General features: G+C 43.1%; 1 protein-coding gene across 1 annotated transcript in view; it reads left to right on the forward strand.

Moving 5' to 3' along the window:
- LHFPL6 (LHFPL tetraspan subfamily member 6) overlaps nt 1-18,127 on the forward strand; it is a 138,232-nt gene that overhangs the window by 110,076 nt on the left and 10,029 nt on the right. Inside the window, exon 3 of the mRNA XM_040543243.1 lies at nt 12,808-12,906. Coding sequence (XP_040399177.1) covers nt 12,808-12,906 — 99 coding nt within the window. The remainder of the gene's footprint in view (nt 1-12,807; nt 12,907-18,127) is intronic.

Here is an 18,127-nt window from a genome sequence, read left to right on the forward strand (position 1 = left end):
ACCAAAACTTTGCCATGTAAACCCAATAGAGGGGCTTAGCAAAGTCTGTGGTTTAAGGAGTGAACTTAAATTATCAGAAGGAAGATTTAGGTTAGACAATATGAAAAGCTTCTGTTGCAGACACAGAAACAATAGAACATATTGTCTTAGAAAAGGGTGGGATCTCCATTGTAAGAGCCTTTTAAGAAGAGATAAGACAGATATTTGTCTTGGAAGATACAAGGGAGCTTATCCTGACTTGAGGCAGAAGGATGGGTTAGATGACTTCTTGATAGGACAATTCCAACCCAAGTTTCCAAGATATTTTTGTGTCTGTGTGTGTGTAAGTATGCTCTGTGTATAAAAGAGTTTCCTAAACGATACAGGAGAAAGACAGAAAGCAAAAGACTCTCAACATGAAGAGCTGGAGGGTGCTGAGACATTATTCTATTGCTCTGGGATAACCCACAGGTGGGTGAGGAGAAGATTTCAAAATGATATCAGAGGTGGACTCTTGAACCCATCATAGAAGAAGCATACCAGTTAGATTAGAAAGAGTTAAGTATGCTTGGGATTTTGATAAGTTTATCCATATGGATTGTCTCTGGAGAGGATAAGTGGCAGCACCATATGTTTCTGAACTACAGATGTGCAATATATTTGTAAGAAACTACAGCTCCTCTCCAAAATTATGATTTGTCACACTTTATGACGAACTGAAAAATGGGACCTATTTGAGGGAAATTGACTTGATAGAGCATTTTTTCCTCTGCAAATTGGTTCAGTTGCTGAGTTTGAACACCTTTGGAAAGAAAGCGTAGAAAATGTTGTGTTTTCAATTTGTTTTTAAAAAATAAAAAAATATCCCTTCCTTGGGTATGTCATATGGAGCAAACTTTAGAGCATGTAAAAATCGTGGGGAAAAAAAAAATTGACAGTATGCAAAGGGCATTTTGAGTGCTACACAGTTCCCATTGGAGGTGTGATGAACCTTGTCATTCCTCTTAGTGAAAACAAAGTAGTTGAGAATGGGGCTATAGTTGTTTTCAGTTTAACTGGGGAAGCCATAGGAATGACTCATTTCACATGAAGTCTGTTACTGCTTAGACTGGACTCTGTTTATTTTAATTTTACACGATAATTTCAGCACAAAGGCAAATTGCACTGAGTACACCTCTGTTCATGCATACATTAATTCATGTGCTTAACTGCATGCTCTGCATGTAGCCTCATGGATGTGGAAGGTATTTTAAAAAGCTGTTAAAAAGTGTTGCAGCTACAGTAGCAAATAATAAATTAAACTGCCCTCTCCTTCACCAATTTTCAGGTATTTCATAACACTTCAGATGTCTATGACATCCATCAGAGAGCTCTACACTGTAGAGATATGTGTTTGATGACCATGAGCCTGTGTATCAACTAAGCCGGTGTGTATGTTTTAGCAGAGTAGAGGGAGGCTAAAGCCTGTGAATCACCACTGAAAATAGTGGAAAGGGAAAAGTGAGTGTCAGCTGTGTTTGCCAGTGACTTTTACAGCATTATAGTAGTTTATCTTACTAATTATCTTTTATAGAAAAGTGTCCTCTAGACTGATGGGGAGCAGACCTGGTATGTAGCATTCCCCTACTGGATATATGCTTTGCATCGGTTCCAGTTCCCCTCTCATTCTGGTGATCTGCCACCAAAGTGAAGTAATTGTCTGGACAGCTTTGTTGCGTTATCCAGCATCTACAAACTATTCTTCTTCACAGATTACTAACCTAATAAACATGGAAAAGCAATTCTGTGGGATATAATCCATGTCTGATTATTTCCAAATGCTGGGATAAGCTAGAGGCGACATCACTGAAGGGGTGCTCATCCTGAGTTGGGCTGAATTTCTGCTGCAGACTTTTCCTTGTGCTTACAAACAATCTCAGTCTGCTTAGTTTGTTTTGAAAAGATGTGGCAATGCCTGCCCATTTATCTTTTTTGTCAACCTAGGCATATTCACTGACATGGAATATCTTTCCTTATTTCTCTCCTCATGGTCCTCCATGAGATCGGTTCACGTACTGGGAAATCCTTAGAGCCTGGCACTTCTGCAAAGCTTCTGGCTGGTTTTATCCAGCGACCAGGCGCTATCAAAATTCATATTAATGAAAAAGAATATCCCCTTCACTACTATGGCTACATGGAGAATTATGTAGTTTGAGAAGATAATTATTAAATTACTCTTTATTAATTACAGTAGGCATCCTTGTGTTTCTAATGGAGTGATTTCTATTGAAATACACTATGTCATATGCCATATGCTGCTTTAGACTCTTTGCACTGTCAAGCATTTGATTCTGAGCCACAAAATGATGGGGTGAGCATACAGATGGGTTGTCACATAAAGAAGTCTGATGGCATGTGATAACTCTCAGGCATTTTTTTTCTTCCATAAAGCTCATAATGTACAAGCAGTGATCATGGTTTGCCAAACAAAATGAGCTGACAGTCAAGGGAATTCTTCAGGCATTTCAGTTCCACTTTGCAGCTTCACTCTGCCTTTAGCAGGACCAGGTCACACCCTTTCCAGAACAAGAGGTGTCAATTTTTTTTTTTTGATATTTTTTTTTTTTTGTAGATGACTGTGGGGAACTATGCAGAGACTCGCCAAAGCCAGTCCTGAGTGGTCTAGCTTGGTGGTGGCAATTGAGACAGGTCAGGGTCATTTTGAAGCAGCAACTTGTTTCCATAGAAATAATTCTAAGATATAGCATACAGGTTTGCACTTGGGAACACGGCAGTTTTTCCTTTAATCGTCTGTTCTCCCCTAACATTCAGGTCATTTCCCGTAAAGGAAGGCAGGGTTCGTGACAGGAATTGAGGCATTTGCATCTTCAGGGCAGAATGAGGGCAGAAAGATAGAAGATAAGGCTCAAAATAAAGTGTAGGTAACTTTGGGCATGATTTAATTACAGATTCATACAGGTTTTTTTGAAGGTGTTTACAATACAGATATTTTCCCTTGAAGTAGGTTTCTAAGTTTACATTAAGATCAATAGATATCTAGGGTGAAACTCATTAGCCTAAATCTAGATGCTTTGTGCTCTTAGAGATACCCTAGGGTCTGCAAGACCTCTCTGCATGGGCTGGCAGGTATGTGAGAGGACTTTGGGGAGACTTGTGTTTCTCCAGGCAGGCAGCTGGAGGCCAAGTGAGATCCTGAACAGTGCTGGAACTGGTGAAAGGTGCTGTGTTTGGGCAGCCAAATCCCACTCTGAGTCAGTACTGCTGGTGGAGCACAATTCAGTGGCTGACCTAGGTGTCTACTCCCATTCGAGATGCCCTTGGCTATCCTACCTCCATCTGCCAGTCCAGGAGGGTCTGGCTTTCCCGACCGGCTCCGTGTCATGTTTTTCAGTCCCATGTGAATATCTTTGCTGGTTTAGAGTTAGGCAGACTTCGATGTGTCCTAAACATAGAGTTATCTGTATGTATTCTTTAGGATGAGAAATATAACTTTTCAGACTCCATTGCTTATACTAACAAGGGTCCAAATTAATTTTTCTGCTCAGAGGCATCTTCATAGATTTCCTGTGCCCTGTGACATATAAGGCATTTTGAAAGGAAAACCTCTTTTGGAGCAAGAGCTAGTTTTCCAGGTAGGATACCACACTCAAATGCCAGTAGTCCTATACAAACACTTGACTTGAGCCCCCACTGCCTCAAGCTGAGGTGCCTGAACGATGGAAAAACAGATTCCTAAAGTCTTACAGGTTGAAAGGCACATCAGGAGGTCTTATCACTGGAGGTCTTTAAAAGACGTTTGGATGTAGAGCTTAGTGACATGGTTTAGTGGAGGACTTGTAAGTGTTAGGTCAGAGGTTGGACTCGGTGATCTTGGAGGTCTCTTCCAACCTAGATGATTCTGTGATTCTGTGAAAGCAAATTATAATCCAACCTGCTGCTTAAAGCAGGACCAATCCTGAATCATGACCACAATAATCACTTTCACACCCCCAAGTGTTCACTTTGACAAAAGCAGCCAAGTCTGGGTTTATCCAAACTGCTTCATGCTGTGCCTCGTGGCTACACACTGTAGGGTTCAGTCTTAATACTCCTCCACTTACCTCATCCACGGGGACACAACCAGCACACATTGCATGAAGCCCAAAGGAGAAAACCTCGTGATGCCAAAATCTCTTATATCCAATGGCCCACACCCAGCACTCATTAGCCGGGAGAAATAGCCATGGACAATAGCCATGGACAATAGCCAAGGACATCCTAGTTGGTACCAAATACTTGTATCTTCATTGTCTGAGAGAATGGAAATATAAGAAGGACTGTGTGATCTGATGGTAAGGGACTCAGCCTGTAGTCCCTGCTTTGGTGAATATTCATTCTCTAATCGATTGGTGTGATCTCTAGATAGCCTCCACTGTGAGTCTGGGGTCTTCCTTAGCCTCCCTTAACCATAAACAATAAGATATAAATTGTACAAGCAGGTGCCTGTCTTCTTGGATCTCTCTAAATCCCTCTGCATGTGAATGGTGCTGTATAATAAATAGTAATAAAGGGGTTTTCAGTAAAACATCTAGCAGACATTGTAATTCAACTCGTTCTCAAAAATCATATTACTCCTCCTACTGCATACATACAATAAGATTAAACTCTTGCATATTCTATTATCTAGTGCCAACCCGTGTAGGCTTTGGGATATGAGTCCTGCTGCTTTATAAAATCCAGCTACAAGTTCTTCCAGGGGTGATTTTCAGTGGTTGGAAGTGGTGGGAGCTGCAGCCTCCTGGATTTCCCTGTGCCAGCACTGATTTTGAATGGCTTTGAAAGTGGAGCTGGATCTTTCCTTTCCATGGCAGCAGCTGTCACAGTGCTGCCACTTGCGCTTTTATCAAATGGCTCTTACTAATTCACTTCTGTTTATTAGCAGATCTGTGATTTCTCTACTCTTCCCACTTCTCCATTTCTTTTGGCTTATTCCTGTCCCCGACTCTCACTTTCTGAAATCTTCAGCATTGTTTTAAATAAATGAAGGGACAAATAAAGCAGACACGGCCATTACTCTGCTACCTGGTGGGTAGCAGCACAGCATCGCTGGGTGAGGCTTTCCCCCTCCAAGCCTGAAGCACCTCTAGTAACGAGCCCACCACCTTTGATCAGGTAGGTGGTGCCACTAGTTAGCACCACAGCTCCTTGCTGTGCCGTGTGATGGCAGCTGGCAGGCAGCTGCAACACCTGTTGTAGGACTCTGTTCTATGGGATTTCTGTTGTTCTTATGTTTCGTCGTGTTTTGCACACAGAGAAGTGACTCCCTTATTGTGGTTATTCTCATATTATGCAATTGTACCTCTCTCAACATACGCACTTTCCATTCAGCCTCAAGGAACCGGTTAAATGCCCTATGTTCAGTGACTACTGATTTGGCAGAGAACTGCTGCCCAAAGTTTAGATCTCAGGCTTAAACATGCTAAAAGCCCAGGTCAGGTGCATGCCTGAATTTCCTGGAGAACATATACTGAGCAGTAGTGGAAGGGACTGATATAATTACTTTTGTCTAATGGCACAACAGAAAAACAAAAGGACAGAGGGATGATGTCAAGAGATGCAGTAGGAGTGTGACCTTGAAGAGGGAAAATGAAGTATTTCACATCATGGTTTTTATCCAATCCCTTTCAAACCCCATTGTTTATTGGCTAAAGTACATCTCAAAGCAGCAGATAATCTTCATGTGCCAGCTCAATTTTACTTTTACACTGCAGGCTCACTTGTATAGCAGGTAAATGGTGAGAAGAGTTTTTAAATCATGAGAACCAGACAGTCAAAGTCTGTGCCTCATCTAAAAATTGGTTTTGTTTTGCTTGTAGATATTACTATACCTTCAAGTGACAGATGGGAGTGTGAAAACTTTCTATCATCCTTGAAGATTCAGACCAGCTTAATAGAGGAAAGATGTGAAAGGAAAAATCATCATTAAAATGGTCTTGAAAGGGTTGACTTCCAAATTATTGTCTGTCAGCTTCTCCAGATGGCTTGAATATCTGTCAGATATGAGCGGCATTCATTAGAGATGCCTAGGGGAAAAAAAAAAAAAATCCAAGGTTTCTTTTTGGTCAGAGAAAGGGGAGAAAGTAGAAGAGAAGAGGAAAGAAAGGAGGAACATATTTTAAAGATTTTTTTTTCCCACTAGAAAGGAACTGCACAACAGGCAGCATTCAGTTCTGTTATTTTCTCTCAGCAGTGCATGGATCAAGCTTGATCCATTCTTTTTTTTTTGTTGTTTGTTTCTAGGTGCAAATTCAGTGTGTTTTCCCAGTGGCCCTGGGCTCCTTCCAGGTGCAAAAGGCTTCCCAGGAGGCCACAGCCAGGCAGACCGTCCCTGCCTGCTGCCCACAGAGGTCCTTCCTGGTACCTAGGCAGTCCCTCTGGCTATGTTGGTAGGGTATAACTGTAGCTGGGATGTACAATGAGGAATACAGTTTCCAGTGTCCATCCGAAAAGCATTGCAGACACTTAAAAAGGCCAGAATAAAGGAAAACCATTATTGGTTCTGTTCCCATTTGAAAATGCATTTTCTAGCGGCAAGACTTTGAGGCTAAGTCCAATGCTAAGTGCCCCACTTACTGCCATCACGACCTCTCTTTATTGACCAAACTGATGGGTTTTCCCATCAGATTTGTCTGAATCATGCATTTAGGTTTATACTATGCAAGGGAGAAGGAAGGACACTGGGGAAGGTTTGGCTTTATTTTAACAGATTTTGGGGACACAATGATCAAATGGGCTGGCAACAAAACAGAAAAGAGCCATGAAACAATTGGGCACACTATGACTTCAAGAAGAGAGAGGAAGAGCTGAGCCTGTAAACCAAGACTTGCTAGCTATGGACTGTTATGAGAATTACAGACAATTATTTATGGTGTGATGCCTGCAAGGGTTATTGAAGCACATCGTTGGGTGGAGGCTCCTATTCAAGCCACAGAAGCAGGCTGAGGACTGCCCACCACAGGGAATTGCAACCTTCAGTTTTTGTGCATTGGCTTTTCCTGATCGCTGTTGGCCTTACTGAGCCCAGTGATGTAGAAAAATCTGGTTATGTCTCTTGTTATATTAATCCTTCTCTACCTATTGTTTGAGAATTGCTGTTCCTGGGGTTATTAATAGTGGTTGATATTTACCTCTTGGAGGAAGCGGATTGCTACAATCCACAAATCACGCCTTTATCACTTCAAAGATGAAACCTCCATCTGTGCCAAACCACTAATATAATTACTGCCCCTTCCCTACCACCCCCTGCTCAGCAGCATCAGCTGCGTGCAGAACCTGCTAGATGCAATTATTTTCAATCACACCTCCGGACAAACAAGATCATCTTTCAGATACTAAGTGTTGCTAAAGTACAACCGTGCGTTACACCTGCAGCAAGAGTGATGGGGAGGGCAGTGGGGTGGATGAGGATCACTCTGGGTAGTTTATTACTGAGGTATCCCCTCCCCTCGTTTGTGGTGTCACAACCTGTAGGACCTGGGGATGCCACAGCCGCAGGGAGTTGTGGTGTGCTGCTTGTATAAGGTCAGTGCAGTCAGCCAGGAGGGGTGGCAGGGCTTGTGCTGCTGCAGGTTCACAACAGCTGCCGTGGGGGTAACCACTGGCTCAGGGTTTTTGAAAGCAGGTCCAGTGTTTTGTGTTGAGAAGGTCTGGGCAGCTCTTCACCTAGCACATAGGCTGCTCTTAGCTTGCTTTTTGGAAGTATCCAACTCCCTGCATGGACTATAAAAAGAACCAAGTGGCTAGGTGGGACTCTTAAACATTGAAGCCAAGCTCTTAATTCCAGCTTTGCGTAGCCAAAGTTGGCTGTGTTTAAGTCATGACGCTTGCAACAACAGTGTTTCATGGCTCCTCAGGCTCAGCACAGGGCAAGAAGCCCTTTTCAATGCTGAATGCAGAACTGCTCCGGAAGAGGTGGTCTGGGACAGTGCCCACACCTCCCATGGCACATGGTGCAGCATCCCAAACAGCAGCCATGTGCCACCAGCACCTCTGCTGCCCACTGGCCCCATCCCAGCAATCAGCACCTCAAAGCTGCCACCCCTTTTTGAAGCAGCCATTTAGGAACCTGCACATTTCCTTCCCCTTTCTATTTCTTTTAATGACTGAAGTGGATAATGGAAGATGACAGATGATGGTAATTACAGCACTGTGGTTTTTTTTTCCCTTTCTCAAGGAATGTTATAGGCATCCTAAGCATTTTAAGCAGCTGTAAAGATGGGTGTGGTGCCCTTGGTAGAGTAGCTAGCTAAATACATTAACTGTAGGGCAGGCCGGGATGTGACTCTTGAGCTAAACCAGCCACCTCTCTCTACTGAAGCAGCAAAATGAGCTTAAGGTTTTCTGTTGGGTCTGTGGCCTTTGTATTTAACTTACTTAAATGAAGGCTTCAGCTGTTCCATGGAATCTACGTTCTCTGTGATTAAACAGACAGGATGAGAGCACATGTATGAATTATTAGAGATAATAGTGTGCAGTCTTTTTGCTTTTCCAGGGTCTGGATCCACACACTGAGTTGCTTACAAGCATGAGTAGATTGACTGGAGGGGGAGGAGGGGGCTGAGGGCTTTTGTCCAAGTCCTGTTAACATCATGGGCTTTGAGGCACACCTCACACTTACTGCACAAAATAAGGGAGCTGAAGTGCCAGTTCCCAACTTTGCTGCCCATGCAGACTGTGGTGGTACTAGCCCTGTTGCAGTCATGCAGAATCCTGCTGAAAGCAACGGGACAGATCCTGCACCATCACACACAATCATGCATATATACGTGCCACAGGGTAGAAGGCAAAACTTGTGAAATTTTAAAGTCTAATGACTACTGGGCTCTAAGTCTTAGTGGAAATGCACTGAAGGTAGGTCCATGAGCTTGGCCCTCACCCTTTCTGTGAGAAGAACCAGGAACACAACTGCTTTGTCAATAGACTTAAATCCATACCAGCCTATCTGTGCCACTGCAGGAAATGTTTGAAGGTGAATCAAAACCAACTGAAAAACAGATCAAAAGAGATGTCAAAATGACAGCTTTAGGAATTGTGACCACTGGGTATCTCTGGCCAGTAGGTGCAAGCCTTTTTGCCCGATGGCGATGTGGCACTGTGCTCCTGGCAGCCCCCTCTGGCAGTTTTTGTGGTTGCTAAATGGAGCGTGTGTTTGCCCATGGCTTTCTACCTTGACCTTAGCATGTAAGCATGCTGCCCCTTGCACCTGGGGACCACACCACAAGCTTGGCGCCCAGGCAATGCTAGTCCTACTTGGACCTTACAGTCTCTTGGGACGGTGTTAACTGCTCTGCTCCTGCTGTCCTTGGTCAGTCAGAAATGGGTTCTTGGTAGAGGGGTCCGTGGAGACACCAGCATTGCGCTCCATGAAAGAAACTTCAGCCCTGCCAAATTGCGTACTCAACTGGAAAAGCAGTTGTCCCCGTTACAGGGAGTTTTTCTGACATAGCACGCTATTTTGTCTGTATTGGGTTTATTCGTTTCTGGGAGGCACAGGTAGTGGTGAGGCAGTGGGTTATTAGACAGTAATTACTCTGGTTATTAAACAGTATGGGCTGGCTTTGAGGATAATTACCCACATGGGAATGAAGTTGCTTCTTTGGAGCAACTTAACATTATAGTATATTGGACTACTAATGTATTTTTAACTGTATCTCTGGGGTTTTAGTACAAAAAAGGTCCTGATTCTATTCTCCTAGTACATTCTCAACCATCCCCTAATTTAATTTCTCAAGATTTAAATGACTTGATCAGAGAACAGGGCTAGACATTATGTCTGTGCCTAAACAAAGCTTACATTCGAGGCTGTTACTCTGTAGAGTATATAAGAGTTTCCTGGTTATGTGAAAGAAACAAGGAAATCTAGGATTATTTCTAATAGTAATTATTTTTATCAATCAGTAATAATTGCATTTTAGACCAAAGTAGAGGCTAGATTTTAATTCAAGTCCAGACACTCTCATATGAGGTACTTTAAGAACCCATAGGTTTAAAAAGTGGCAAAGCCTGACCCCCAAAATTTGTTTTGACTGAAACAGGACTTTGAGTTTACAAAGATGTACATACAGAAAAGGGAGAGAGGTTATGAAACGGGGGTGAAGAGGCCTGGCTGAGGTCTGGTAGCCAAGGCCTGCAGCCTCTGTATCTAATGTAGCATTGGGGGCAGACGGAGTGAATCGGTACGAGGTGTTTGGAAGAGGATGTGCTCTGGAGGGTGGCAGAGGAAAGTGTTGTGAATGATATTCGTGGGAAAATAAATAAACAAGTAAAATAAAAAAAAACAACCAACAAGCAACAACCTATTGCTGCAACAAAACTCAAAGGGAGCTGAAAACAAACAGCCCTCTGTGAATGCAGGGCGCACCAGAGGCTCTTGCCACCTGAGGAGAGTAATTGGCAAGTGCTGAGCAAGAGCTTGTTCTGGGTTTGGAGGGGCAGCATTGTCATGCTAATAGTCCTTTCACTTGGCTGCAGTGCTGCTGTTGTGCTCTCCTGGAAGGGCGGTGCAGAAGGCTTTCCCAGGACCTATTTGTGCAGAAGGGCTGGCTGCTGCTCCAGCTGCTCTCCTTTGGCCTGCCCTCCTACCCCTGCACACACCTCCCTGCCCCTCTCAATGCAGCCCTTCAAGCATTTGTGAGGGCTGGGACCCAAGCTGATTGAAACCAGACAACAGGGCTGGCCAGGGCTCCATCACCCTGTGAGACTGTCTCTGGTGCCTGGGTGCTTATCCTCCCTTCCCCAGCCTTTCGTATCATCAATGGTGAAGTTTCTCCTTGCCCCACAGTGTCCTGCCCCACCCCATGCTCTGATTGTTTCACAGTGCCCTTCTTGCTTTAACAGTTCACGTGAGAATTTTTTTCAAGAATCTTAAGCAGTCGTTGACAAATATAGACTGAGTTTTGGCTGAAGTTCTCTTGTCTGAGAAACATCCTTTCAGAGAATTTAAGTGTAAGGCACTCTCGTTTACATGGATCCTACCAGCTGCTGTCAGCTCTGCAGCCCCGTGGAAAAAAAATCAGATGATACCGTGAATGCTGCTAGTGAGGACATTAAAAGCAACCATATCCAGGTCAGGTGAAGTTCTGAAAATGCCTAGCATTCATGTGCCCTTAATTGCTTTTCTGCCTTTACAGCTGTGGGTCACTGTAACATCTGTGAGGGGCCTGCCTCCAGAATTTCTTTTCTATTATGTCACGTAGATATGGAGAGAGGAGCAGGCAGAGTCTGCTGAGTGAGGAAAGGAAGGAGTAGACTTGAGTAGCAGGAAGAAATTTGAATTTACTGGGGGAAGTTCTAATATTGGGCCTAGCCAGGGACAGGTAGGCCTGGAGGAGCTGCTGAGTTCCTCTGCTAACAGCTAAGATGCTAAGAGCATCAAACATCAGGAGAAACATGGGATAGGGCTTCTTTATGTCTTTAAGTGAGTCAAGAAAATAATAACATGATTTCTATATCTTACTGGAGCATCAGCAAGATGAAAAGCATAGATATCGTGAGGATAGAGACTGTAGAAATGTACAGATACGTCCAGGCCCTGAGTCAGAATCACACGCAGGACTCCTGTGAGACTGGTGTGACATCCCCAGTGCCTCTGTCACCACATCCAGGGCTTTACTGCACTAGGAGCATACCACCAGAAGAGCTCTGCCAGGGAGCACATTGTCTTTATTCCGATTGTCAAGAGAGGAAAAGTGAGGTGGTGTGACAAAGGACTTGCACAAAGCCAGACAGCTGTGGTTGTAGGGCTTGAAACCCTGTCCCAGTCTACCTAACAGGTAAAAGGCACCACTGATAACCCATGCTGCAAACTTTCTGAGGAAATGTCTGCTTCTTCATCCTGCAAAGTATGAGGTGCACCCAGGCTGTTATCTACATAGTGACTCACTTCCAGTTGTATAAATAAGATCCGACACAAAGGAGGTAAAATTAAATGATTTAGCACACATTCAACTATTCTCTTTAGGCTGTCCTTGTTAAAAAAAAAAATAATAACAGAAAGATCTTTGCCAGCTACACCTGCTTTTTGGCTGCTGCTGCAGTGACAGCTGAGAATGCAATATCATAAAAATGCCACTTCTACAAAATAATCATGTCCCGTTGGGTGATTCCCAGCAAGATCTTGTGAAGGAAAAGACTTAGCTGAAGCACATCTGTTCTGGACAGCATGAGGACTGGCAAAAGCAAAGCATGCTGCGAATGTTAAGCTGAGCACAATAACAGGTAGAATGGCTCAAGAGCTCGGTTGTTTTGCTGAAATGATGTGAGAAAACTTTGTGCAGCATGTACCTGTGGTATGAATTGATCAGGTGACATGAAATGACTCTTCCTTGACTTTTGAAGGGGTGAAAAACAAAGGAAAACAACGAGGGATTAGCACAACTGTCAGTTCACTTTCTCCTGTTGGAACCACGATAAACTCTGGTTGATTGTTGTTTTAATTAATCAGAAGCAATCAGCTTTTAAATGCTGTGATTAACACAGCTTCTGTTTAACCCCGTGTCGAGTTTTCCAAGCAGTGTATGCAACAGTTCTGCAGAGATGAGGGGAGTTTAAAAGCTCTCAGACAGAAGCTGAGGTTGGCATCTGATGCTGCATCGCCAAGGCTGCCTCCAGCACACTGACCAGCTGTAAAACCATGTAGCAGGTTAAAGCAGTACAAGTCCAAATGATTTCCTACTGTTCTCGGGACAAAAAGAGTGTTTTTTGTTTGTTTGTTTGTTTGTTTGTTTTGTTTCAAATCTGGGATTCCGAAGGGGCAGCTTGTGTAAACTTCTATTTTCTGTTCTCTCGTAGGTTTGTTGATTGGCTCTGGTTGTGCTCTCTATCCTCTTGGCTGGGACAGTGAAGAAGTCAAACAAACCTGTGGTAACCTTTCCAACCAGTTTGAATTGGGTAAGTCATCATCAGAGCATCTCAGGGACATTATGCTCTTCTGTTTGTTGTCCATGAAAGCAAAAGAGACGAGCGCAGGCTTGGAGGAGCAGCCCAGTTGTGTGCTGTAGGGTATTCATACTGCATGTGTCTGACGTGGTGCTAAGGCAGGGGACTTCAGGCTTTCTGGAAATATTTTCCAGCAAAATATTGTAAAATAAATGAAGAAATTTATATATGTATATTTACATTTAAGACATCAGATTTAATAGTCTTGTGATCAGTGAGTTAACATCTGTAGAGATCTGGACAGGGACAGATCAAAGACATCATGTCACGGGTTGGGGCAATTCACATTAAGAGCAGTTAGCTGTCTCTGCAGTCTGGCATATGGCCTTCAATACAAAGCTTAGGAATATGGTTATGCATATGGCCTTCAATACAAAGCTTAGAAATATGGTTTTGCTTACTCACAACCTCGAGAATCTGGTAAATAACATTTGCTCCCTATGACAGCCTTTTCTGCAGCAAGCAACTGGTCTTACTGGTGATGTTTGCACTGAGCTAAATAAGAGCCAAGGATGCAGTGAAGCTGGGCTCACACCCACACAGCATGGGGTGAGGATCTTGTAGAGAGCTCATTGGGGTGATAGAAAACAGAGGCCAAGCGGGGAGCTAAGGAGCAAGCAATGTGAATGATCAGGATCTGATTGAATGAACATGCAAGTCCTTGGTTAGCGAGAAGGATGGATGCAGCTGCTGCTATCCTGCTCTGTAAGTACTCTCTGGTCCTGTGTCACTCGAGGAAGAGAGGGATCCGCAATCCTCCTGCAGGAGCAAGAGAAACTGATCATCCTAGCTCTTTACACACTGAGCTCCAGCTCCCAGGAAGGCATACACACATCTCTCCGTTTGAGACCCTGCAAGCTAAGCCTTGTGATTACTGTCAGAAACTCTTTCCATAGCTTTGTGTGGACAGCTCATGGAAGCCTGGCAGTAATCACAGTGCAAAGAACAATGGACAAAAATGGTCTCCTGGGGTTAAATGCAATCCTACTGCATTGTCTTTTTATTTTGTCCCGATATTTCTGTCAGGCTTCAGGAGCAAGGGTTTTTGTTTCTAACTCAGAGATGTTTCTTCTATTTGGTGGAACTAGATGACCTTCAAGGTCCCTTCCAACCCAAACAATTCTATGATTCTATGATTTTCAAATCAGTTGAGATCAAAAGGTAAAGGGTTGCACAAATAGCTTCAAATATATATAAATATATATATATACACTTGGAAGAGGTGCTCCAGGTCACCCTCCCTTACATTATTCCTGTGGTGTACTGAAGTGCATTTGCTCTGGCATGGGACCAGAAATTCTCATTACCAACAGCAACACCTATCTATACCACTGCCACTGATGATGTTACCAGCATCTCCTTAATGGTGTTGCTCAGGGGGTGTGTAATGTGCCCTAGTAGCTTTACCTTGTTATTCTGAACTTCAATATCCTTTTGAGCTATTAATATTTAATTTTGTTTTCAATGAAGTATGGAAAACTTGCTCCCATGACACCTGCCTATGCCTCCTGATAACTTGCCCCTTCCCCGGCTTCACTCACCACTCTCCCCAGAGTGCAGAAAAGGGTTACCTTTCCAGGTTATTTCTCTGAAAACCCGTGAGAAGGTGGGTCTCACGCCAGTGTGAACTCCTTGAGGGCGTTACTTAGGCAGCTACAAACTGTAACCCTAAACAGTTGTGTTCACAAAGCAGTCTCCGAGACCACCTTCAACACCTGCTTCTTGAGTAATTTGTTTGCCTAAATTGAGTCATTTTACCATTAAAGGCAGTGAAGAAACCCATGTGAAAGATTTCAGCTTTCCATCTAGGTACACATAAGGAACATGAGCAGGGAACATACTATATTAACTGTGAAGGTGTGTACTCCTGTTTTATTTCTGGACCTGTGTAGGGCATGTACTGTGCATGCCTAGACTTGGTGGCAATGCTGATCTGCAGGAATTGTATGTTAACATATTCATTAACAGATTATAATGAGAGCTGAAATCTGCTGCAGTGATTTTCACCAGGCAGCTCTGTCACTAAAACATTTATTTTCCACATACACCAGCAGTGAATTTAAATGTGTGGCTTTGATTTTTTTAAGGTAACGTCAGTGCTTGGTTGGTGCTGTGTTACCAAGGTCATTTGTGAAGAAGCGGTACTGTCCAAAGTCTGTTTAATAGCCATGCTGCTCATCTTGTTCGATAAATATCTTTTGGTTGATGATAACCCAAACCCTCTAGTTGTTTCTGCATCATTAGAGATTGGTTTACTCATTATAGCCTGCAGACCAAAAATGATGTTTCAAAGACTTAATCTCACCAACTCTCAAGACAAATTTTAGTAATTATTTCTTTCATTTGAATATTTAATCTGATTAAGCCACAATGATATGCTTTCTATTCCTGAGTCTGTGAAACAAGTTGCCTCAAGAACCACACATACACGCATTGCATTCAAAATCTTCCCTTAGGAAAACTGAGCTGCTGTAAACCCTGGGCTGATTTGCTGATGGGGTAAATGGTGGCGATGGGAGTGCTGGTCCTGCTCCTCCTGCTGCCAGGGGTGCTAGAAAGGACGGCAACAGAAGCCTGATTTGGTGCATGTGGTTACTCTCAAAGCAGAGGGATGCTGAACACGAGACAGCTTCAGCCTCCTCTTCAAGGATGGCAGAGCAGCTGGTGCAGCACGGACGAGGTGGGCCTTGGACAGCACGTGTGTTAGTAAAAATCAAAGCTTACCAGGGTTGACCACAGAGCCAGCAAAGGTAGGGCTTCAGCAGCTAGTAAGATTTTCTGGGGACCTTCAAAAGATAAGATGAAAAAAAAAGGTTGACATTGGATGTAGAAAAGAAAAACCAGGAGCTGCGTGTACATCACAGGAGAATGAGAAGGGCAAGAGGCAGGTGCAGAGGAGGGACTGCAAGGACTCAATTGAGAAGCAGCTGAATTGTGCTATCTGAAATATTGTGCTAACCAGAAATATTCCAAAATTAGCAATTAAATGAAAATGGCTTTAACAAAACAAGACAAAAAAAAAGTCTGTTATATGCTCATAACTAGATAGAAGAAATAAATAGCAATGCTAAGAACCCATAAAAAGCCTAATCCTTAGTGGGTGTGCTAGATAAGAAATGCTTCTCTGTGTCTTCAGGCACTCTGAAAAGGCATTAGACTAATAGGCTCTCCAAATAGTGCTGAAATAGCCCAGATTGTGAAGAGGGGACCCTTGTCCTCCGCCCCCATCAAACACACATTTCTGTGTAAATTCCAAAGCAATATTTAAAAAGGCTGCAGGAAAAATAACCATGCCTTTCATTTACATGTAAGTGGATTAGGTTATTGTCTTCTAGAAAACCTGAGCTGACATTGTGAAATGCCCAGAGGTTTGCTGCTCTCTTTAAAATTGGATATTTGTTTTTTTATTAAGTGAACTACGTCCAAATGGTTTACTTAAACATTTGTGTATTTAATTGGTCTGATTTTTTTTTTCAATCAAATGAAAGCATTTGTACAACTCGATCTCTACAAAGAGGACTCATTCTTCAGTTGAAGATACTGTGCCAAAGACAACCCCATTTGTTGATTAAATCACGTTCAATAGATGAGCTGTTTTGCTAATGAGGATGGGGAGTAACCTCTAAATAGACTGGTGCACCTGTAGAAGGACCTGCTGTCTGCTCATCTCAAGCAATCTGTTTTTGCCAACATGAAAAAACACAGTGATAAATTAGGACTTTGACAAACGACCTCTGTCAAATTTTGTTGCAGCAGGGTTGAGGTCGTGTTGTTCGCGGGTCTCTGTTGTGCACCTCTGCTTGTGACTCCCAGCTCCCCAGCATTTGGTGGGACCTGTGTGGAGGCAGTGCTCCATACTGTGGCATCCCAGTTTGGATCCTGGGTGGAGCTGAGTTCCCACCAAACCATCAGACTATGAGCCAGAGAAGTCCTCTGGTGACGTTTTTCGAGTGGTAACTCCTAGAAGGAGGGCAATATTAGTAAATAGGGGTGAGAAGAAAGATGTTACTGTTTAAAACCAACCTAATTGTTTGGTCAGTGACTGAGTGAAAGTCCTTTGTCTAATTATTGTTACCTTAGGTAGAGCCTGGAGTTATAAACTACCAGTGCACATGCTAAGTGACTACCTTTCTCTTCTACCAAACGTCTAAGGAAGGATTGCAATTGTAATCTCTTGTCACCGTGCAAACTGTTATTGTTATGCTGCATTATTTACACCCAAGAGTCACCTGTGAGCCCATGCAGGACATCACTGATGTGGCATGTCAGGCTCAGCAGTACAGAGCTGCTGACTGGGGGGTGTGCACAATCCTGTGGTCTGCAAAAGGAATTAGCAAGCAATTTCCCCAAAACAACCATCATTATAAGCATATCATATAGCACACATTCAATTTTGCCAAGCTCGAGGTACTAATACCTTGGCTTGTTTTCATTCCTAAGTGTACCACCCAAGAATAACAGCTGAAAAATTAGGTTTTTGTTTGTTTGGTTGTTTTTTTTTGAGCAGGAAATTCATTAAAGTGAGGGGACCTGCCTTAAAGTAAGACTGCACCAGATATTTGCAAAGGAACGCATATTTTGCAAAACTTAACTGTGTGAAGAAAACTTCTGAACTTGCACATTTTTTTAAAGGACAATGTGGGTGTATATGTGTGTTTACATTATAATTGGCTTTGAATGTCTAAACTCAATAAGACTTCATTTTAGGCCATCAATTTCCCTAGACGCATATGCAGAGGCTGCTCAGTTGTTGCATGCTTATCTCAGTTGTGATGGGTGTGGAGGCAGCTAAATCCCACAGAAAGTGTTGGAGAGGACAGGACATGTTCAGTTTAATTCACAAAATCAAGCCTTGGTTGGCATCTGGTAAAACAGCAACACAAGACCAACACCTAAATGCCTGAACAGCAAAATGCTTATCTAGAGTGAGATTCATTTGTCTAAACGTAGATGACTCATGCCATTTTAGGTGCCCTAGGAAATTTCATCTCACCTCCAGCTGCCACTCCCCTACCATCAGATGTATGAAATGATATTATGCACTTACCTTATTAACCTGAAAGAATGAAGACACTATATTTAAGATGAACTCCAATTTTAAAGTTTAACTACGTTGAAAAAGATTCTCTTCCTTTCAGGGGATACAGCATACTCGGGCAGCCAGGGCTCAGCC

This window comes from Cygnus olor, chromosome 1 (assembly GCF_009769625.2).
Source record: "Cygnus olor isolate bCygOlo1 chromosome 1, bCygOlo1.pri.v2, whole genome shotgun sequence".
NCBI classification, from domain to species: domain Eukaryota; kingdom Metazoa; phylum Chordata; class Aves; order Anseriformes; family Anatidae; genus Cygnus; species Cygnus olor.